Consider the following 24,123-nt stretch of genomic DNA (forward strand, 5'->3'; position numbering starts at 1 on the left):
CTATTAGAAACAGGCTGCTCAACATGTAAATAATCGTTCCAGCTTGAAGAACTTTCAAGAACTCCTGAGAGGCTTCTACACCACCTAAAATAACTGAATGTTTCTGGCCTTCACTGAGCTGTTTCAGAAGCTTTTCACACTGACAAAGTGTCCTTGTCATTTTCTGCTACAGAAATAGGCAAATTTCAAGAAAATAAATGTCTGCGACCATCAACTGCGACCTGATTATTAAACTGAAAATATCTGTCTATCGGTCAACCTTGACAAACAGCATGGTCAAACTATTTATGACTGGGCTTGCTCAAAAGCCACGGCGCAGAGAATCGGACAGAATGAATGAAGTCGATTTACGGCTTCTTCTGCCTTCCAAATCAGTGTGTTTTCCTCCAGAGTCTTGAGAGGCGAACAGAGAGAGCAGTGTCTTGGCTCGGCGCTGCCTCTGTGGCATTCTCTCAAAGAGCCCTGTTCAGCTGATGGACACTGTCTGGGCAGAGAGTGCTTGGAGAGCTATTCCCAGTCTGTCTCTGTCCCTTCCTTTGAATTCATCTATGCCCCTTTTTAATTCGCCTCTTAAACACCCTTCCGCCTCTTGTTTGTCATTTGTTCAGTGTCTTACTGAAATGGTTTTGTAGGAAAATATCCCCCTTATTACACTGAACTGCCAACAGTCAAGTTTTTGTTAATTTGCAGGCCAAAAGTTTGTGACCTCACATGTACTATTACATCGAAATAAATACAATATTTACATCTACATCTACACATAAAATTCCAATTACTTTCATTGCCTTGATATCAACGACCATTCAACCTGTTGATCAGCAGACAGTTCACCTGTTAACCTCTGGCAATGAGGTTATGTTTTCATCTGAATTTGTCTGTTATTTAGCAGTATTGTGGATAGTAGGGGATACTATTCAAAATAAATATATTTCTTGAGGGGGTGATACTACTACTGTGCACTAACAAATATTCCTTTCAACTATTTCAGATAATGGATATTTTGCCTGCTACTGATGTGAGAAGTTTTCAGAACATTTCCGTTACATATTTTATAAATTCACTTCTAATTTTGTGGTGAACATTTAGCTTTTTTTCCACTGTCTTCTATTTACTGCAATACAACTTTTATGTAAATAAACACACACACAACACACATTACAGAAATTTGAGTTTCAGTCCAGAGTTTGCTGTGAATACAATTTGTTGTGCCGTTTTCTATGGCTGACAACACTTCTTCTTCTAATATAAAAAAGGAGTTGGATTCCACTCTATTACAATGATATTCAGGTGCCCAATTCCACAGTAAAATGAACATGAAGAGGTGTGAAGGTTGGTGTGTCCAGGTAGTCTGTGTGTCTGTGTTTTCATTAGTGGCAGAAGGTCGTTCACAGAGCAATCAGTAATTAAGTTTCACTGAGGAGCAGCAGTGAAGGAGACCTGCAGCTCCATGAAACCACTGACCTGCAGCTCCACTCGCACATGCAGAGACCAGAGGTGGGAGACATTTATTCATCTGAATACTAAATAAATTTATCAACACACATCTGAGCAGTGTGATGGGGTTGCCCAGTTCCGTGTCCTCATTTTCCCCGAGCCCTTGTTTTTCTGAGTCTGCAGGACTGTACCGCGACTGCTTTCATTTGAATTTAAAGTAACAGACGCAGAGTGCTGAAGCATTTGATGGGGAAAGGGGAAATGCAGTCACTGATTTCATTTTCTGTTTGCAGAGGATCTACTTCTAGTCCTATAAGCTATCCTTTGGCTTTTATCAAATGAGGTTAAATCAGACTATACAACTCTATTAAATCTAAAACTATTTTAATTCACTGCAGGGTTGCTCTTTTCTCTGGTTCAGAGGCAAATACCAGTGGTCTGTTTATGCTGAAATTCAGATCTCTCCCACAGAGTCCTGATCAAACTCAGTTTGGCTGCAGTGAGTCGTGTTGTGTTTCACAAAACATAAAGAATTAAAATATGATTGAAGCTGCAAGGTCACTGTCACGCTTTTACGTGAATATATGTAGCCAATTAAACATTGCATGACTCTATCTGCAATGTGTCACATTTTCAAAAGTACCAATTATTCCCCCTTGAACTCCTGGGGCAAAGTGTCGTGAAGGCAATTTGAAGAGGTGTCTCTGAAAGTTGCTGTGCACAAACTGAATAAAGGTTGTAAGGTTGTTGCTCCTCAGGGGCTCTTGGAGAGGAGATGTATTAAAACTGTAATTTAGTCTTAGAATTGTGGTTAAAACATAAACCAGTTGTCACCTCACAGCATCTTTGTTGCAACAACATTGCACACTGCAATGTTGTCACGGTAAAGATAATTTTGGAAGTGGTTTACAGAGACGTTTACAATCCATTTCCTCATTTATACTGTCATGCAGTCGTGTTTAAAGGGAAAGGTCATCTGATATCTACAAGGTAGTAAGGGAAGAAAACACTTTACTTCTCTTAACTTGGCGTAGATCCTCTAACTGATCCACACTGACTGAGCACTTTATTAAAAACACCACAAGATGTTGGAAAGTTTCCTCAGACATTCTGCTCCATGTTGACATGAATGCATCACATCTTCTCTTCAGATTTATCAGTGGCACATTCATGCTGCAAATCTTCTCTTCTACCACATGACAAAGGTTTGGGACTTTTACTTGGGGCTTCTAGTGTAGACTTCTAGTGCACATATAAAAGCTCAGCCCCTCCTTGCCTCGCACTCTCTCTCTCTCTCATACACACACATACACTGACAAACACACTAACAATGACAATAGATGTGTGTGATGTTGTAAACTAAAAACACTTGTCTTTGAGAACAGAAATGATGCAGATGTACTTTTGCATATGAGCAAAATGTGAGGTTCGATCACAAGCGGTCACTGGAGACACATTCTAATACCAGGTGTGAACCGATGAACTGAGAGTTGTCCTCTTGTGATCGCATAACCTGAGACGGATCTTAATACCAGGTCTGAACAGCACCTCTGTGATCAGTGGTTCTCTTACCAAAAGTAGGCCTTCACATGCTCTTGGATCAACACCCATGTCTCCCCAAAGTCGTCTGATTTCCACAGCTGCAGGGGAAGGAAGGGAGAGAGGGTGAAGAAGTGAGAAAGAAGAAGGGGGGGTGCAATGTAAAAATGTAGGTCAAACTCATTCCTTTGCTTTGGCTCTTTCACTTGTGACAAGAACACTGGCGAGCCATTTGGCACTTTTGAGCTTGAACTCGACAACGAAACCAAAACAGCTTACATGCAAAAATCTAAGCAACCAATCATCTCTTTTCCTGGTTACCACAGACTCAACACAAAGCACTTAATCAAACCGTGCTGAAAAGCTCAGGAGGAGCAGAATACATCTTGAATTCATTGGAACAAGACAATGAATTAACTTATTCCGACATAAATAAATGTAGGTATATGTTTTGCAGTAGTGGTTTGTTAATGCGAATGTTGGCTGTCTAGCTATCTACCACAATACATTAAAAAGCACAAAGACAGTGCACCTATAAATAATACCAAGATTAGACTTCACCCCATGAAGACAGAAGCGGTCTGTACCTGTTTGTTTGGGTGGGAGCTGTCGTAGGCCAGCACCAGGTTAGATCTTCTGCTGTGGAGCTGCAGGTCTGTTGGTTTGAAGGGCAGGGAGAAGCCCTGGACGCTCTTACAGAAGTCAAACGTGTTCCAGAGGTAGTTGTTGGTGGAGTCTACGAAAAGGTACTAAAGAGGAAGAAAACACACACACAGACAAGTCATGAGACATTTCAGACAGAAATACTGCGTGCTGTCATTTCTAAACTCATTTGACAAAAATATTCTATCAAATATAAGAGATTCTTACGCGATGAGTGCATTCCCCAGTCTCATTACAAAGTTTGATTAGGTAATTGCAGTGTACTAATCCCACTTCTCTCAGCTGGCTTTAATGTGCTGTGTCACTGTATTCCCAGTAACCTCTCAATGATGCATAATCAGGGCACGGTGCAGCTTCACTGAGTAAAGGCAGAATCACCATAGACCAATGGGAAATTTAAAAAGACGTAGGGTAGCATTACTGTTATTAATGGATGCTCCAGCATTTCAGTATTACTTTCCATCATGTTGTGGAACTCACAACAGAAAACACACATTAGAAAAAGAGAGAGACTTATAGTCCTTGCTATGGGTACTTCTGCAAAGACACTGGATACTTAAATAAAGAATATATAAATGTGTAGAATATGTAGAACCTATTTCGAATCTATACATTTAACTCAATTTGCTTGGATTGAAGACATACATTTAGCACTTTCAACAACTCATGCCTGTTTATGTATTTTCAAATACCTTTAGGGCCTTGGTTTTCATTTCTCTCAAATTCACTAACTTTCAATGAGCCATGGAAACTATGTGAGGTATTATAGGCTTTGCAAACAGACTACAAAAATTCTAGATAAAAACTAAATTCTGTATCATCACTGTAGGATACTAAAGAAACATCAAATCATATGTGTTTTCAGGTGTGTTAGTGTAGATGGAGACTACTTCTGATATGGAGATAAAACATGTCGCCTGTATTTTCTAATGGCTTTTTTTGATTGGCTTAGCCACTGGTCCCAGGCTGTGACTTACCCTCCTGTTGTCTGCAGGACTGTGGCAGAACTGGGAGATGACCTGCTTGCTGCCCTCCTTGAACTTGGGCCCTGAGAGCTGGAACTTGTCTGAGACGAGCGTGAAAGTGGTCCCGTAATCATAGGACAAGTAGACCTGGAGACAATGGAGACAGGAAGTGATCAGCACCTACATCTTGTCGTCTCTCAGGTAACACATAGTGTCTGTCTTACAGATGTTTTATCCCTGGTGCTGGCAGTGCTGGTGATGCTATGTTTTAATACAGAATTGCATGCGCTGTAAGGTGACCTTGAGTACAATGAAAGGCACAGTAAAAAAAAATGTGATTATCAGTAACATCTGTACATAACCCATGGCTCTACATTTCAGCATGTAGATTAGATCTGAAAAATTTGTTTTTGCAGCAAAATAGTGATTGTAGATAATGAGTAACTAGAATTACAGCCCTGTGGTTGTATTCTTCTGCCAACCAGCGCAGTTTCCAGACTCATATGAGATAACTTTGACTTTTCACCACTGAAATCTAATCAGTGAATCTTTGAGAGCTGATCAAAATTTTAAGAAATTCCCTAAAGAGACTTAACATTCGTTGACTTGTACAGAACTGAAAAAGAAATGATTCTATTACTTCTTGTGGACAAACAAACACACATTATAGCTCTCTTTGAAATGTGAAATCATCCCATTCATCTGTGACTAAACATGCTGAGGCTTTTCCTTAATTTCTGAGGAGACAATTTAAGATTTAAATGTCAAATGTTATAAACATTTTGGCTTCTAAAGTTAAAGTTACATTTAAATGTGTGAGACAAGGTCTAATTGAAAAATCCTTTGAATTTTAAATAAAAATGATGTCTTTATGGTCTGATTACAATTGAGTTCACACATGATCCAGTCCATTGGTTGGATGTTATGTTTGACACATATTGGCCTTTAAATCCGATATGGTAGTGTTATCCACGTTTGATTACCTAGTATGATTGATCCGTGGTAGTCAAACATTTTTTAAATAAGCAGGAAGCATGTTTGAAAAACGTTAAACATGGAAAGTAAACCTTTAATAGTTGAAAATGTTTTATCAAACAAAATGACTGCTTCCAAAGTAATTAATACTGGTTTTTAAACTAACAATTTAGTAGCACTTAAATGGCATTTACTTATAGCACTTTGTAGTTTAGCTTTTTTGAAGAAATTGTACTTTCTTGATTCTTGTTGTTCTGGGTTTGTACCCTCATGGTTGATGCACTTATTGTAACTCGCTTTGGATAAAAGCGTCAGCTAAATGAAATGTAATGTAATGTAATTTTGAACTTAGAAACACGCCATAGTGAAACCATTTCAGTGCCTATTTTAAGTTGGAGAAGTATAGAGCAGCTCAGATGGGGGAGGAAGGAAATAGAGGAAGAAACATCCGCACATCATCTACTGTCTGCTTTTATATGAAATGTTCATACAGTGTAGACAATGTGCTGGTGGTTTTTCTTCCTTTTCTTTAGTTGTCTCTGCTCCACCCGTGCACTTGACATGAAGAACATTCAGGTGTGCAAGAGATTTTTCTATGAACATGTTTTTCGTGAGCATGATTCATGTGAGGCTCAACAATCATAACATCACAAGCAACAGGAGAAACAAGTTAGACAAGTGTCACGTTCTGCTGCGCTTGTTGTTCACAAGAGAGCTTTAGATCAATGACAGAGCATGAACTGTACGTGAGGCTGTAGCCACTGTATGTTTGAGCCATGAGCATGCTAGTTTGAACTTGTTTCTGTTTTTTTGCATTGGGTAATTACAGAGCTGGTTCTGGTCCCCGTGGCTCCAGCGCTGTCTCGGGCCAAGGCTACAATGACGTTGCTCTTCTCTCCAGCCCAGTGGACCACCATCTGGTTATGGGAGTCATTCAGGTTGGCCTGCAGGACACAAACAGGTGGAAGTAAATATGCATGTCAGGGAAAAGGCCAGATTGGAAACACTGCACACAACCTCTCTTCCAACCAATGTGAGATTAATCTTTGCTAAAAAGAAAACTGACAAAGATTCTTAAGTTGTTATCAAAAACACATAATATAATTATAACTATATAAATTATTATATAATTATGAATAAATAGAAAACAAATCAAACCAAATGTATAGAAGTTTAATTAAGAAAATAAATATTTTGTATTTTTAATTTATAAACATAAATGCATTAATACCTTCTACATTATTTATCTGTAAACATAAAAAACAACAATCATAATAACAAATAATAATATAATAATAATTGTTAAATTGAAAGTGGGGAAATCATACTGTCATTTTTAACCATTGTTAGCCAGCCAAAATATCAGCCGAGCTCTACTGCAAAGTTTTTGGAAAAAGAAAGAAACCATAACAAAAAAAAAAGCTGAAAATTTAGGATTTAATGGATTCATCCTTTTAGGATTAAATCAAAAAGTATTAGTTGTGCAAATGGCCATCAAGGAATATCTGAAAGAAGAAATAAAACCATCTTCCCTTTGCGGATGAGAAAATTTAATTTACAAAAAATAAAATATTTTTGATGTGATCTAGCTTTTGGAGGAAAATATCATTCTCTACTTACACTATGTTTTAGTGTTCAACAATAGACCACAGCTGCCACTTCATAGCCACAGCCAGTAAATGCTACACAGGCTCGCTTTAAAGCCGCATTACAGCTCAGAGACTGAAAGTGATGAAGAGTCTTTGAATGTCGCGTCTCAATAAAATTCCAACTACTATATTCACAGTGTTAAAGGATAAGGCTGGTGTTATCTTATATTCACCAATGGAAACGGAAATGGAAATGTTGCCTACTCCATCTATGGCATTCAGTGCAAAGTCCACTAGCTCTTACTGACAATGCAAATCATTTGGCGGCTTTATGGCTCGGCAGTAAGCGCAGGTCATCCACTAGCCAGAAGATCGGTGGGGAGGACACTGAAATGAGTGAATGATGTGTGATAGAAAAAGCTTTGTGTATAGAAACGGTGTTTGAATGTCTGCGTGAATTGGTGAATGTGACTTGTACTGTAAAGCCCTTTGAGTGGTCGATAAGACTAGAAAAGCAACACTTAAATGCAGTAAATGCAGTCTATTTACCATTTAAAACATATCACAAACACATTGTTTCCTTTTTTTTTTTTAAAGGCATGGTAATTTTATGAATCAGTTAATGTGATCCATAGCAAATGTAACTCAAACTGGAGGAGATTGTGTGCGTGTGTGTGTACAAGATAGTAAAATAAATGTCACCCAGTGCAATAGTGAGGCTCGTAGATGTTTTAATAGTCTGTGGACAACAATGGAGCTCTATGACAGATAAAAAATGAGCTACACAAACAATACTTGCTGGAAGGATCGATTTAATGTTTCAGTCTTTTTATGCTTTTTTATTAGCTGACCGTAAAAGACATAAGACAGAAAACGACAAAACCATATAAACATCTGGCTGATCAAGCTCCATCACTATGTGCCTATGCATATGGTCACATTTCATGTATATAATTCCATGTACGTATATGGTGGCTAATGCAGCAGCTTGCTCTTGACACATACTCTTATCTCCCTCCCATCGGGGACATGGATCAATGAGAAGAAATGGGCTATTTCATCTTTGTCATTGTCACCGCGTTGCCATCTCATCTCCACACTGCCTTCCTTGCATTATCTTTTATTGATGGTTCTCCGAGAGGCAGGCCTGTAAAAGGACTCTCTTATTTTGCTTCAAAGCCCTTTTCTGCACTTTCCTACCAGCGGAGTAAACAACAAGTATCTTTGCTACCCCTGTCAGCTGTGATCAGACACGTCCGACCCAGTTCTGCTTTGTAACTTCCCCTATCACAACAATGATGTGGATGACAGCACTAAAATGTTGGCAATGTGGGGCGTTTGGAAACTGAGTTAAATAAAATATTCATTCTGAGACATTTCAGCCGTTAAGAATAGCTGCTGGTAGAACGGTAAGAACTGCTGGGCCTGTTTTAATAAAACAAGGTTTGGATTTTTCAGTTCTGTACCAGCATTGAGTAGTCACCTGTAAAAGGAGAAATACACTGATGAACAGACAAACTCATAAATATATCCATCCACAGAGTCCTCAAAAATCCATAACCCAATACAACAACAACAACACATACAAAGGTAGGAAATCATTAAAGGAATAGTTCAACCATAAATGATAATTCACTCACTATCTACTCACCACTATGCCGATGGCAGGGTGGGTGAGTTTCAGGGGTAAACATTTACACCAAGTTTTAAAGCATTAATGTCTGCAGATATCTTCCAACGAGGTGCATTCAGGGACCGTCAGAAATGCTAACGTCCACTAGCTTAGCCACTTCTGATGGACTTTTAGGGTCGTGTGGTGTCATCAAAGTATCTGCAAGCCCCGACATTCATATTCGACTCGAAACAGGGTCATTTCCATTCTTAAGTCTGAAGATAAGCCCCTTATATCTTCAGTTGTATTGCATTCGGCTGCTACCTGGCTGTTACACTGTTTACCCCTGAAACTCCAGAAGTGTTTTGTGGACTCAAACACTTCACCCACCCCTCCATTGGCATAGTGGTGAGTAGATAATGAGTGAATTCATATTTTTGTGTGAACTATTCTTTTAAGGGTTAGACTACAGACAATATAACAACTCAACTACAACAAATATGATAAGAGTGACGATATGAGTGGCTTTTTCCTCTGACATGGTGTTGAAGACGTTGCCAGAAAACAACAAGCCAGCATCATTGCAGGATTTGACTGTATGTTACCAACAAGACACACATTTTACCTTTTCCTACATGACTTCTAACAAAGGAGTCGCAGTCATGCAGCCAGCTTCACTGATAAACAACCTGCTCTTGCTTCAGTAATCAGCCCTGTGCTCCGCCTCCTCTGTCTCCCTCAGGGCTGCTTGAGTAAAAGCCAGGGTTGTCTGTCAGGCCAAGGTGTTGAAACAGTAAATCTCTTCATTTTAGGCTTCATTGGCCACGATGTGACCGGGCAAAAAAAAGCGCCAGCTGCCCTGCAGACCATCACGGATGAATCTAAGACAATGATGATGACTGTGGAGGTACATTCTATTTGCCAGGATGCAGCATATTGCAGCTGCGAGAATCCATTCGTTGCAAGTCACTGCTCTGTTCACGAGTAAGTAGTGGCTCAAAATGGAGGCAGAAGAAACAAGGTCCAATCCACATCAGGACCATGATGAGGAGCATTTGTGTACCATAAAGCCCTGCTGTTTGGGGTTTGGTATCAAACTCTACTGCTACCAAATTCATGTTGGAAGAAAACAGAAATCTCTTTGTCTGCCTCTGGCTCACATATCCTATGAACCGCATATATTTCCGGCTTCATACATGGCATGTGCAACGTTAATGGCCAAGGAAAGTGCAGAGCTTATTTGGTGTGATTTGGACACATTATATGTTCCAAATTAATACATTTGAATAAACAGGCTACCAGCGCTCTGGCAGCTGAGACTCGTCACAACAACAGCGTTCATGGGCATGTTCACAACAATGGCAACAACAACTGATTCTCCAGTTCAGGGTTCTGTTAACTGAGTGGAGCTTGACTGAACTGTGAATAAACAGGTGAACAGCTCTTTGTGCAGAAGCAGTTTGGCTCAGGAGGTAGAGAGATGGTTAAATTCCTCGCTTGTCCAGTCCTCATGCCAAAGTGTCCTTGAGCAAAACACGGAGCCACAAAACTGCAGCATGTGAATGAGATGCATGACTGATCGACCGAGCGCTAGACATAGAGACACTATGTGAATGTGATCTGTCATGTAAAGCACTGAGTGGTCATTAATTCAAGAAGAGCTCTTTACAAAAGGTAATCTATTGAGGATCCATATCTGTCTGTATATATATCTAACACAATATATCAAACATTCATACTCATAAACTTAATCTATAAATAAAACCCACAGGTACACTAAATCATTTCAATCCCTTTGCTGTTCCCCATGACCTCCTGCAGAACAAAGACCACAGGATCATGTTTTCTTATATTACCACGGGCCACATTTTTATGTGAAGATAATCTTGTCATGTTCATCAACTGAGGATAAACTCATAAGCAATGCAGGAGAAATAGAAAAGACAGAAAAGAAAGAATAGGTGTCGAGACCGCTCTGGCACACTTTCTCACTCACATGTACAGTGCATTTCAGCATTGGGGTCTCAGAGTTGATAGCGAGTTAGTATAGAAAGATTTGTTTAGAGGTGAAGCGGGAAAGTCCATGTTTTCATGCTCAAAATCCTTTGCTCTCACACCCCTTTCCTGCAGATGCATGCTCCCTCTCTCTTTCTCACCCATCACACTGTTATTTAATCAGGGTTATAGATTTGGTTGTAATATATTTAAAACTATATTCAAACCCATTTTGCTATAGCTTCCATTTATTTTAATTATTAATCAAAATACCAAAATGTGTGGTCAATAATTAATGAGACTGATTTAATCGAGACTGAGCTGAATACCACAATTGTACGTACGAATTTAGGTTAATTCATCAATAATTAATAGTTTGATAAAGTAAAGATCTCTGAGAGCAGGATGTCGTCCAACACTGTCACAATCAACAAGACTATTGTCAGAAGTTTATTCCAGAGTTTGGACTGACAATACATACAGGTTACTTCAAAGAGCACTGCACCAGTTCAGCATTGCGCTCCGATAACACTGTCAGGCTCTGAATGGGCTTTTTTTTTAAGAAAGAAACCAGAAATATCCTTGTTTTTATTCCATGTATTGTCTTCCTTTTCAGATCCTGGAGCCTCCAACCACAACGCACATCTCAGCATATGACAGTCCTGTCAGAAATTCTGATATGTTGTGCTAGTGGTGGCTAATGTAGCCTAGAGCCTGAAGCAGGGAGGAGGACTGAGCTCCAGAGGTCTGGTTAGACCAACTCTTTGTGAATCCACAGCAGGGACGTGCACAGACATTTTGGGGGGCATGGGCTCAAGTGAGAAAAAGGGATCTTCTCATACTTAATTATAAAAAAATGTTTTAAAACAAAAAGTTGAATACAGTAGCACATCTATGACTGACTTACCAATGTATTTCAATACCCTCACACAATAGTTAAATACTCAACAGTTCACACAGAGACAATGGTCTTCTTCCACAGAGTGCAGAATCAAACTGCTTCCAAAGAGGCAACGAAGTCCAACAAATCTCGAACAGGACCCCAGTCCACCGTAACTACTTGAAGCCAGGTAGAGCGCAGAAGGACACTTTAGGGCCGTTGAGCCTGAGGAGCTCGAGCTATAACCAAGACCAGTGTTACCCTCAGTTACTCACAGCACATTTATGTCAATCATTAAGAGCTGCTGAGTACAAAGACAATCATTCATTTTCAGGAAATATCCATGAAATATGTTATTGATATAAAGAACAATTAGAAACACCCTTCAGTTTAACACAACCAACAAACGTACACAAACAACACACACACATTGTGAGAACTAGGAATTTCAAAGTGTAGTTACACTGAAGAACTGCTGATTTGTATGGGTGCATTAGTAAATTCAGTCTAAAATAGTCAGAGCATCATCAAATTCACACTTTCAGTCTCAGGTCACTCAGAAAAGAGAAGGATTTAGTAATTTGGGGGCTGTAGGAAAACAGCACAATTTGCAGGATTTAATGTTAATCTACTGTACATATACAAAAAATAAAAGGATAATATATTGGGCTGGAAGGACTAACTAACATTGCTAAGGACAAGAGGTTGGGACCATACAGTACATGAATATTATGAAATCTAAAAAGTGACAAAAGATGAAATAGTTGCTGCAGTAAAAACCTTCCACAGTTGCCTGTAAGTATTAAAACCTACAACGCATTCATTACTTTAGCCATCTATACCTTTTTAGGATTGAATTTCATTGTTCCACCACAATTTTTACACAATATTAAGGCCTGAGGTCTGTCCCTACCCTGCACTTTACACTAATTTCCCAGAGCATCACTCAACCAATGCGATCGGTGCCTTTCATGCTCTTGATCTGGTTTACCAGCATACACGTCACTACCTTCAATCACTTTATATGGCAAACGTTGTCCCTTTACATGCTTATTTGTGTCAGGCTTTGCTTTTCACTAACAAGCCATTACATGCTGCAGAGAAACTGGCTGCATTCCTCATTTGTGCTTGTATCCAAATAAAAAGCTGCCGGACTTGTCTAGCAACGTGGGTTTCAGTTTGCTTCCTGACAACAATTAAAAAAGCATCTTCATCGGTTATGCATGCCTCAGTAATGTATATTGATTATTTACGGTACAGTTTAAACCCCCACCAAACAGTTTTTGAGGTGTTAAATATTCACAAAGCACAATAATTGCCATGGGACGGTGTGAGTAAAAAGGCATGATACAGGCTTATTGGAGTACAGTTGAAGGTTGTTGAAGGAGTGGTTCAATTATTCCGTTTATGTCAAGACTTTGCATTTCTGACTCTTTTTTTGCCATACAATCATAGTAATCTTCAGCCAGTATAATTAATTTATTTGAACCTTTCTAGGGCAAGGTTTGTGGTTTCAGGAAAAAAAGATTCTTGAGAGACATTCATTGATGCATTCAGGTCACTTGATTTGGCTCGACTTTGGCCGCAGATAAGGAAACTACTTTATTGCTATCTGCTGCATTCCTCTCCTTCCTGTCCACCCCTATGGCACTTTGATAACCTAATGGCAGCAGGGCTGGGTGATGGGTCAAAGCCCTTGACCATCAGATCAATGGTTTGTTGGTTTATCTTTGCCGTTTAACTGGCATAATATCCCTATAAGACAAGAGTCTTGTGTTTAAAGGCAATGGGGGGAGGGGGCGGGGCTACCAGGCTTAACATTGTGATGACTGTCAACAATGAATCACCCCAACTTTGTAAGCATGGAGGACTTGAGCTCACTGTCTGGTTTTAACCCCAAAGTGATTTGGAGACATTTGCAAATCAATCAAGGTCTTCAGCAAATAGCACTTTACAGTACAGTTTTACCACACACGTTCGTGGAGTGCATCTATGTGCATCTTGCTATTGGAGATTGCCGATAGCCAGGGAGCAGTCAACATATATGAAAGCAGTGTTAGCTACCCCACAAAGTATATCAGATGACTACATAAATGTATGTAAAACTAGCAGCACAAAAATGAGAGTTTTAGAACTATCAACATAAACCACCATGTTCTGACATATTACAAATACTGAAAATTACATAAAACAGCAAACTTAAATTACTCAGTCAAGCACAAAGCATTATGGGACAATTACAAGAGGGTGGGGGGAGTTACCTCACAGCACGCCAGTGAAATGCTAACATGGAGGAAAGTAGTCGCAAAGAAAAAGGTAAAATCTCCTATTTCGGGAATATTATGGGTTTTGCCCAGCTGCCAAAGGTGAGCCTAAGGATCCTACACAGCCTATCTGTAAACGATGTAATAGATATGTGCCAGTGAAGGACATGCAGCCCATCAAAGTGTTAGCACAGATGCGACTCCACCTCACACTTTACCAGCCCACGATATTGGCAGTTTTTGGTAATGGCTCCAAATAAAAGCAAGGCAGCAAAATTGGAGGAGCCTACACCACAGCTGATGCAAGATATCTCGTGAAGGAGGGATTCCCATCTAACACAGTATTCTTTTTTTTTTTCCTTCTATTTAATAACAATGTCTCCTCTGTTCAAACAAGAGCATCTGTACTGGTGCAGCAATATCACACTGTCATGTTCCGTTTTGTCTTTAATATCACAATCCAAATTATATATCATGTTAATTACTCTTATGGAGCGCAAAGCAAAGTTTGGTTGGGTAGTCAAATGGAGAACGGAGATGGGTGTCGCATTCGTGGAAAGAAGACAGTTTGTAAACTAGGATTTAAAATTCACTTGTCTGTGGCTCAGACAGCGCACATGCTGTTCCACCAATATATTTCAATGGGAAGCAGGTTGCAGATTTTACAGATTACCTTGATAACATTGTAGTTCTGATAGTGAGTTATATATAGTTATCATCTTATTATCATAGGAAAAAACAATCATCAATTAATCGATAGACTATCGGAAAAAATACTGTAGAGGGAAAAGCTGTGTTCCTGTGTTCCTACAGTCATAATACTCTAACTGCTTTCAGGCGATGGTCAGCCCCTTCAACGAATGAGTGGTTCAGTTAGATATGGTAATAGTTCTGATAAATATTTCACAAATTCATAATTTGCAATAAATTTATCTTGTTTGTTACAGTGGAACAGAGCAGCTTCCCTCCCCACCCTCCCCTATCCTCTCCTCAGCTCTTCATTATTCAACAGCAAGGGGGTGTGAGGGGACATCACGGCCAGCACAACAATGACATCATCTCTGCAGGACTGGCAGGCAGAGAGGGCTGATTGCGCTCTGACCAGACGCTGCGCACAGTTTGCATGTGTGAGTTAGCCTGTGCCGTTAGCCACCATTGTATTTCTGACGACAGGGAGGATTGCATGGTCGAGCCAATGTCCTCACTGACCTCACTGTCCTCCGCACAACGTCACAGCAGATTTAGGTTTTAGTCAGTGTTAACAAACTGAGACCAAATAAAACTTGAGGACAGAAAAAACTGGCATATGCTTGTATGGATGACACTGAATGTTTAAAGGGCTCTAATGGAAGGCTTGTTATTGTGATGAATAGAGGCACTCAATGGTAAATATTATATTCAAGTCCTTCTCTACAGCTGAATGAGTAGTGGACAGAGGTTGTTTCACATCAAAAAACTATGCTTGAAACATCCTGACAGTCACTGCACAAACTCAATAGAGGCAAGAACTAATGTAGATGTAAGAGGTGCTGTGTACAACACACACACACACACACACACACACACACACACACACACACACACACACACACACACACACACACACACACACACACACACACACACACACACACACACACACACACACACACACACACACACACACACACACACACACACAGTCATCTTTGTGCCACTAGCCCAAGTTCAGGGATTACAGAATGAGCGTGCAGTTTCTGGGAGATTGACGCTGCTGTACACACACTGCTCCAACTCTGGGTGATGTGGTGTCATTCAGTTGGGAATGACAACCACTCAACCTGCACCTATAAACTGTGACTCACTCACACACAGTCACAGTCTGTGAAGATCTGTGTGCTGCTCTTGTATTTTGTCTCCAACTTCAATCTCAAAACTTGAGTGAAGGTTTGACACTGAACTTTGCAAAGATCGCGATGACACCTTCTATTCTAATATGGATTTCTGTGTCGATAAACCATGTAAAATCAACTATGCTCTTATCACATATCTGCTGCAATTAGTGTCATACACACAAAGAATTATCGCAGACCCTGTTCAGACCTGGTGTTGACATCCGTACTGGATGAATTTGGACAGTGCCAAATTCAGGTCTTCTCCTATTCTTCAACACTGGTCACCACATATTGACTGATACTTTTCCTAAATTGTTAAAATATTTCCTCATAGCTGCACCCATTCATTCATTCAGTTCCTTCTGACTCCACACGCTCTCTTTCTCGCTTGCACCAACACAAAGTCACACCCACAGACATTGTCATCGGACACATCTATAAACCCAATCTGGGTAAAAACAACTTAATTTCATTTTCGCGAACACGACTGACAGTCGGGTTAATTTGCACTACGTAGCGCGATCCGACCACAGATGGTCAGACATTCAAGACACATTTTAATGCCAGGTGTGAAAAGACGTACCTCATGTTGTCCACTTGTGATCAGATGACCAGGACTGAACAGGGCTACAGACACCCTCAGGTCCCCTTTAGGGACTTTTCAGCATCTTCCAGCTCAGTGTTCTGCAACTTGATTGTTTTGGTTCAGTGTCACAGCTCTCATCAGGGCTGCTTTGATCCACAGCAAGCAGCCGGTTCAGAGAAAACACTGTAGAATACGACTACATGACCAGGTCCACACAGCAGACAGTGAGAAACCCGCTGGTAAACTTAGTCTTGATTTACGTTTGTGCATTAAGTTGCTTACATTGTACACCTTCTCGAAAATGTAACTACACACTGGGGTTACATCAGCTGACATCAACCACCTTCTGATAATTGGACCAGCTGCTCAACATCACCACACTCAATAACCCATAATGACACAGGGAAAACATGTTTTTAGAATTTGTTTTTAAATGTATCAAAAGTTAAAAATGGATTCTCTTATTTTCTTTGTATTCAGACCCTTTGCTGTATCTAGAACTAGACTGGAGTCTACCTGTGAAACAACATCTGCTCACACTAACAACCCAGTGACTCCAACAAAAAGGCTGGATATTGCAAAAACCCTGTACTACACTCAGTTACAATATTACAATAAATAACCCTTAAACATTAGCATCAAACACTGGACATAAATTGTGAGGCAGTGTAATCCGAACAGAATAGTACAGTACGATGTGCATAGTCTCTGTGTGGCCTCTTACTGTTTATTTACACTGCACATTAGTGCAAGCACATGGTGATTAAGAGGGGTAATTGTAACACCAGGACACCAGAAATAGCCGTGACACTGTCTCTGAACAACAAAAGCAGCAGCAGCAGCAGCTGGTGAAACAACAGCAGATCTGAGGATTTAAAGCCGTTTGACTTTTCATTAGGAAGTTCCTCTCCTGCAGCAAACTGAGCACCACTCTTACATTTCTAAACAGGGGAAATACAGCTAATGAAAAAAAAAGCTAAGTCATTCAACTCCGCCAACCATGATATACTTAAAGCGACATGTTCCACATGCTACAATGAAACACCTTCAACATTTATAAAATGACTCACTTCTCAGACAGGTGTCGATTCAACTCTATGGTCGAACCCCAAAATGTTCCATATTTAATATTTAAGTACATTAAGAAATAATCATATGAATAAATAATGTACGATATAGAAATATGAACTTCTCTTAGGGACTAGTTTTGCTTAATAGTCACAATGACAGCAGTGTCAGTGTCGCCCTCTCCTCTCTTCAGCTAGCCAGTTAGCTCCTGTTAGCTAGAACACCAACTGTATCTATTGTGAAGTAAAAGTATCGAGTTCAGGTCACCTTTTCTTTTTGCACCCTCAATGTGTTGTGGATTTCATTTAAATTTACATGTACTGCCCATACCTTAATAAGCAATCATAACAAAGTGAAAACATGTTTTCAGGATATTTTGCAAATTAAAAATCGCACATTGAAATCTCTCATTTAAAAAAGGTATTTAAAACTCAAACAGTATTAACCTGTGGTAAGTAGGTCTGTTTCACAGCAGTGACATGTCACAGTAAGAAAGGCACAGGTGTAATTTGACTGATTTGAAAAAACGTGGGAGACCACAGACATAACATATTTAAGAGATTTATTTTCTTATATTCTTCAGAACACATACACTGAACGACTTGGCCAGAACTTCAGGCCACACACTTGCCATTTGTAGGAAACAATTTCACACTGGCGATTCCAGAGATTTGAAATCTCAGAGAAACGCTCTAAATCTTCTTCTTCTGTTTTTTTATGGCGGTTGGCAAACAACTTTTAGGCCCACTACCGCCACCTTCTGAACTGGAGTGTGGAACACTCCTGACTACGTGACTTCAGAAGAAACACAAATATAGAAGAGGACCGACGTCGTGTGTTCGGTTTTGCAGCAAAAAAAAATAAACTATGGATGTAGTCATGTCTGAGTTGGAAATTTATTGTTGTTTTTAGTCACAGCTGTATACAAGTCCACAAGATCCAGTTGGTGAAACTTCCTGGTCAGCTCGCTCTCTCGCTGGGTTTCTGTCTGAGCCAATTATCGTAAATATCAAATATGTTTGATTCGATATCGGGGAGGCTCCAACTCAATCGGTAGCATTACGAATATTGTGTAAACCCCCCCACACTTCAGGATTATTTGGGCAGATAATCGGCACACAGTGACCTCCAGTCAGGAACACCCCTGCGATTGTCAGAACGGGCAAATTGGGTCTAAAATCGGCCAGATTATCCTCTAGTGTGCAGCTGCCTTTAGCTGCTTCCGTCTCAGGGTCCTGGGACGGTTTGTGCTGGCTCACTGTGTCACTCTGTCATGGATTACTGAGCCACAAATGGACAGCTGCAAGTTACAGGTGTGAATGTCCTCAGACGCGTTGAGGATTCATTGGAGATCTGATCACTCAGATCGCAGGCGTGGACGGGGACGTGTGGTCACATGTGGAGACGTGTGAACTGAGGTACTGGGAGCTTTCCACATGTGATCACCAGCTACTGATGTTAATACCAGGTCAGAACAGGGCTGAGCAGAGCCATTGTTTCTGTTTTTAGAAGTGCCTAGGTTTTCCTACTTTCACAACTCAAAATGTCTGTGATTGGCATGTGAACATGCACTCAGTATGCTATCATGTGTATCTGATGCACAACGAGGGCAGCTGTGCCTACCTGCTGAGAACTGTATAGCAGTTATCAGACATGACCTTCAGAGAATCTCCAGAGAACTTGGTCTGAATTCCTCTGGGTCCAGAGGTTTCATTTTACACATTCAACTGCGGAGATCACATGTTTTGTTAACAGCACATCGAAACCAGCATCGGCTCATAGAAACATCATCAACACCCCCACTTGCTTGTGGTGAATCCTGCGGAGAATCTCCTGCTGTGTTCTCCCATTATCTCCTCTGGACTTTCTGTGGACTTTATACTAGGGGGTCAGACAAAGAAAGTTGCCAGAAACTCCAGGGTTTCTCACGCGGTTATTGCGTTCACACATAAAGCCCCTGGGAGGGTAAAATCTTAATGGATGTTTTGAGAGGCCACCAATGTGGTGAGAAATAGAGAGGAAGAGAGAGAGAGGCTACATCCATACTATTAAATTCTAACTTGAAAACACATCAACACTGCTACGAAAACATCTGGTGACCACACTACTCCAGAGTTTTGGAGCCACTAATACTGAAACGTTTGGAAATGCTGCTGGACCCGTATTAGTGCGAAAACTCCAAGGCTATGTTTTAGTGTAGACTGGCTCAAAACTGCTTGCTGATTCGGTCATGATGTAAACTTTGCTGATTTGTCAGGGTCCTATCACATGACCCTCTTCTGGAATAAAACAACCTGTATTAGTCTCCAATAGTAAAGAATGCAACATCGATATTCAATTACAAGCGTTGCTGACCCTGTTGTCTTTACTAACAGCTGCTGTGCAGTTAAATCCTACATTTAACAATGTTACTGCTTACATGTTTAGAAGACAAGCTATTATTCGAGCAAATCCTTCCTGTGCATGCCAAGTGAGAGCAAAAAAATGAAAAAGGAGTAACTCTTAGCCCACAGTCTGTAAACAGCTATTAATATTTAAAACCTATTCCTGGTGGACGTTTGTAAATAACAATCATTAAAACTTATATTTTACTTATTTATTATTAAGGACAGTAAACAGGTATGATTTAAGATGTGTTGTATATAAACCATTGTTAAAATGTATGATGTGGAGAAACAAAGAAGTTTCAGTAGGCCTACATCATGTTTTGGGATATTTGACATGAGTTAGTGACACTGGTAAATGGCAAAACAGCAATATATAATATTCAATATATGATGAATACAAAGGCGTTCACTCAGATTTTAAACTGTGAAGAGAACGTGTGAAGCTAAGACACGGCTACATTTTCCTCATATGAGAGAGGCCTGTTACTGTGACAACCCTGCCTGTTTGTTTGCAGTGTGTCTTGGAAATAATCCACTGTAAAAAGCACAATGTAAATAAAGATCTTTCGCTGACTCATTTGTTTGTTCATTCATTCAACGTCTGTGTTGAGAATGGAAAATGCCGCTTTCGGTGGACTTTGTTATTCTTACCGGTGTTTTCTGAAGTAGTCTGCCTGCTGAGGATGTCCACTGTCTGTGCACTCAATGCAGCTCTTACTATGTTTTGCCAGTCATTTTTTGCCATTATTTATCAAACAGTCAAGACGTGTCTGGGCTCTTTACCTGGCAGACCACAACCTCAGAGCCCATGTGTATTCATATAGTGCACGAGGGGGCCGGACTGATACAGACAAACAGGTTTCTTCTTCATAATTGTTTTAAAAGGAGAGGCTGGTGGTTGTCAACTTTACCAACAAACCAAATTGAAAATTGTTTATCATAACTATTTTAGTAGAAGCAACAATGAATATTATAAAATAGCATGCTGGGCTTAAACCAGTAGTCAGCTGTTTAACCAGAAGAGATCTAAATTCGTTTGCATGTAAAAAGGCGGAAGAATCTGAGTGTGTAGCTACACGCCCTGAGCCTACATGAATATTTACATTTGGGTTAATGACAATCTGTTTACCTTTCAAACAACCTCCATTCTACATGTCACAGTTTCATTCTGACACTGGAATGAAACTAGACGTCAATTTCCTTCCCTTCAGATCTACACTGATCTCATACACGGCCTCTAAGGAGTCCAACTGACGGGAATCCATTGTAGCAGCGAAGAACTTCAAGAGAAAGCCTGTGTAACAAATTGTGTAACTAAGATATGGGACAGCCAAATACATCAATGAGATGCATCATGGGAATTGCGTGATCACGTGTCTTTGTAGTACCTTAGCTTATACCTTTTCAATTTGTCCATTGTTTTTCCTCATTTGTCTCCTTTGAGTCTCCAAACCAAATGAAAGTGCAATTCTAACTCTGTTGTCACCATTTAGCAAATGTATCAAGAGAAAATGTCTAATATTTAGCTAGTTCAAGGTTTTCAAGCGGGAGAAATTGCTAATTAGGTTTCTAATGGTTGGTCAGGTGTAGGGCTGGGTACGGAAATCGTACACGGCCAGTACCCCCCCACAAAACACTGATTACTATGACTCATTTCGGTGCCTGAGCCTAATTAAATTATTGTATCTGGGTTAGGTTTTATTGTGATATTATTATGTGAATTAGTTTAGAGTTTTGCACTTCTTTATATTTAAGTTAAGTATACTCAGCTAATGTATTAAATTTCAACTTACAATTTGCCTTAGCAATACAAAAAAAAGAAGTAAGTCTTATCGATGACCGTCTTTTTGTGCTTTAAGAAAGAAGCATATGTTCTATTCTTTGATTTTCAGCTTAATCAATCATGGAAAAACAACATTCATTGGAGGTTAAAAATCCAAATGTGTTGTTTTGTTTTTAAATCATAACTTGCACTTTACAACTTGCTTTCTTAAATTTTGGTCATTCTGTCCATCAAAAACTATGCATCTCCAAAAAGACAAACTTGTTATGAAAGAAGGAAGCCAGCCAGCTGCTCAGAGGTGTGACTCAGTGCATGTCGGAGATGATTCAGCAGAGCCGAGCTCCATGTCATGAAAACTGACATCTTCACACAAACTTTTCCTTTTGGTTTCAGCTCTTCGTCCTCTTGAGACAGAGGAGAGAGCACCCTCAGACCTGCTCACCTAGAGCATCAGCACCACCCTCCCCTCGGTGCTCCCCTCGACTGAGCGCGACTGCTCTATTGCGAAAACACGTCGTTTCATTTTGTCGTTCCCAGGCGGACACACGCACACCTGGAAGCACAGCACCTGACGCCTGTGCACGATCCCACAGGGTTGCTGGGAACTTCGGCCTCCATTTCCCCCTTCTCATTCTCACCCTGCTGCCTGTGTTCACCTAGGGAACCGCCACAGACAGGTTGCCATTAGGGGGGACCTGGTGTGCGAGCTGCCGTTCATTTGAATGCATGTTTACTGAAGTGTAACGTTGTACAGCTACACTGGAAACACCAGGTGAACACACGAGACGCTTTGTCTGCCAGACACTGGCTTCGATGTTGTGAGGCTGGTGGAGACACTTAGATGTTCTCCCTCCACACAACACAGTGACAATAAGGTGCAAGAAATGATGGGACTTCAAAACAACAGTGGGGCTTGCATAATTTTCTTGAAGACATCCTTGCCAGCTCTATTGCACAACCCCTCGCTCCTGACGTGAACAGTGGTATCACCGGGATGCTTTACATTACCTGTCCGTACACCTTCGGCATGGCCGGGTCACCGGGGCTCCGGCGGCTTCGATGCTGCGGGTAGGTACCCGAGTCCGACCCGCCTTCAGAGGTACTACGGTCGGCCACGGGCAGCGCTGGCGCCGCGGCGCCACCTCCGCCTCCGTCTGGGGAATCCGCGTTAGCCTCTATCGTGAAAAAACCTGTGTTTTGAGGCAGCATGTAGCGCTGCTCCGGGTGGAGACGGAGGGTCGACGAATTTATCCCAGCGAGCCCGAGGACGAGCAGATACAGCGCACACCGAAGAGACGACTGCATCCTGGCCGCCCGCGATATCGCCATGTTTGTGTACGTTTGGTGTTGGATTAGCAGAGAGAGCTCCTTCTACAGGCTGCTGCTGCATTCACACACCGTGGGGGAATCAGACAGGACGAGCCTCCCCCTCTCCAACACACTCTGACAACGGCAGTCCGCATGCCCCCCCCCCTGCTCCACACACTTCTGTCTTTTATTAAGAGACTCCAGTTCAAAGGCAACACACACACACACACTGACTACAAAAGAGAAACAACACAATGTAAAAACGAGAGAAAAAAAGAGACGTTGCACACAGAGGGACAAAACACAATATGTCAACCTAGAAATAAGACACATGCCAACAAATACATCTATGTATCACCAGCCCCAACAACATGAATAGATTATAAGCAATGAAAAAGACATACAGTTATTTGAAATTATCACACAGTGAATAATCAATTAATCAATACATTTTTATTTGAATAGCCCATATTCACAAATCCCAATTTGTCTCATAGGGCTTAACAAGGTGCGGCATCCTCTGTTCTTAACCCTCAACAAGAGTAAGGAAAAACTATCAAAAACCCTATTAACGGGGGTATTTATACATAAGAGTATACTAAATAATGTCTGATAGAGATGAGCAGCAATGACAATTGAAATGGAGGAGTTATTGTTGGTAATGGTGGAGTATGTGAGTAGATGTATTATATCAATCAATCTTGTTGTCATCATAGTCCATGTTCAGCTGCCACCACAATCACGATCCACCACCACTATCCAAACTCAGCTCCCAACATGACCGTCAACACCCCAATAATACATTCTAATTCTGGGATTTGTGAATATGCTAAAATGGCCCCACCACTGCTCCCTGTCTTCCCACCCTCACAGCGCCACCTGCAGTTGAGACACCTTTTCCAGCTGCTGAGCCCCACCCACAAAATGACAGGATTGGTTTCTTAGGTTTGTGACATCACAGACACTGCCACACTGTCTAAATCAGTTTTTTTGCCATTCGTTTACTGCAGTGTTAAGATGGAAATAAACAACCATGGTGCACACTACTTATTTTGCTCAAATATATTTTATTAACCCACTTCTCACTCAATGTCAGGATTGGCTCAAGCCCCCCTGCAACCCTCAAAGGATACACTGTATAGATGATGGATGTATCACCTGTGCCTTTCATGCTATGACGGGTCAAAATGTCATGTCTGTC

The 24,123-nt window shown here is 40.7% G+C and overlaps 1 protein-coding gene across 1 annotated transcript in view; it reads right to left on the reverse strand.

The window, feature by feature from the left end:
• The window catches only part of sorl1 (sortilin-related receptor, L(DLR class) A repeats containing), a 77,862-nt gene extending 54,834 nt beyond the window's left edge, over window positions 1-23,028 (reverse strand). The window contains exons 1-5 of the mRNA XM_047339521.1: window positions 22,623-23,028; window positions 6,404-6,520; window positions 4,614-4,748; window positions 3,561-3,722; window positions 3,007-3,074 (exon numbers count right to left, since the gene is read on the reverse strand). Coding sequence (XP_047195477.1) covers window positions 3,007-3,074; window positions 3,561-3,722; window positions 4,614-4,748; window positions 6,404-6,520; window positions 22,623-22,943 — 803 coding nt within the window. The 5' untranslated portion in view covers window positions 22,944-23,028. The remainder of the gene's footprint in view (window positions 1-3,006; window positions 3,075-3,560; window positions 3,723-4,613; window positions 4,749-6,403; window positions 6,521-22,622) is intronic.
• Window positions 23,029-24,123: the final 1,095 nt, after the last annotated feature.

The sequence above is a fragment of the Hippoglossus stenolepis genome, chromosome 4 (assembly GCF_022539355.2).
Source record: "Hippoglossus stenolepis isolate QCI-W04-F060 chromosome 4, HSTE1.2, whole genome shotgun sequence".
NCBI lineage: Eukaryota > Metazoa > Chordata > Actinopteri > Pleuronectiformes > Pleuronectidae > Hippoglossus > Hippoglossus stenolepis.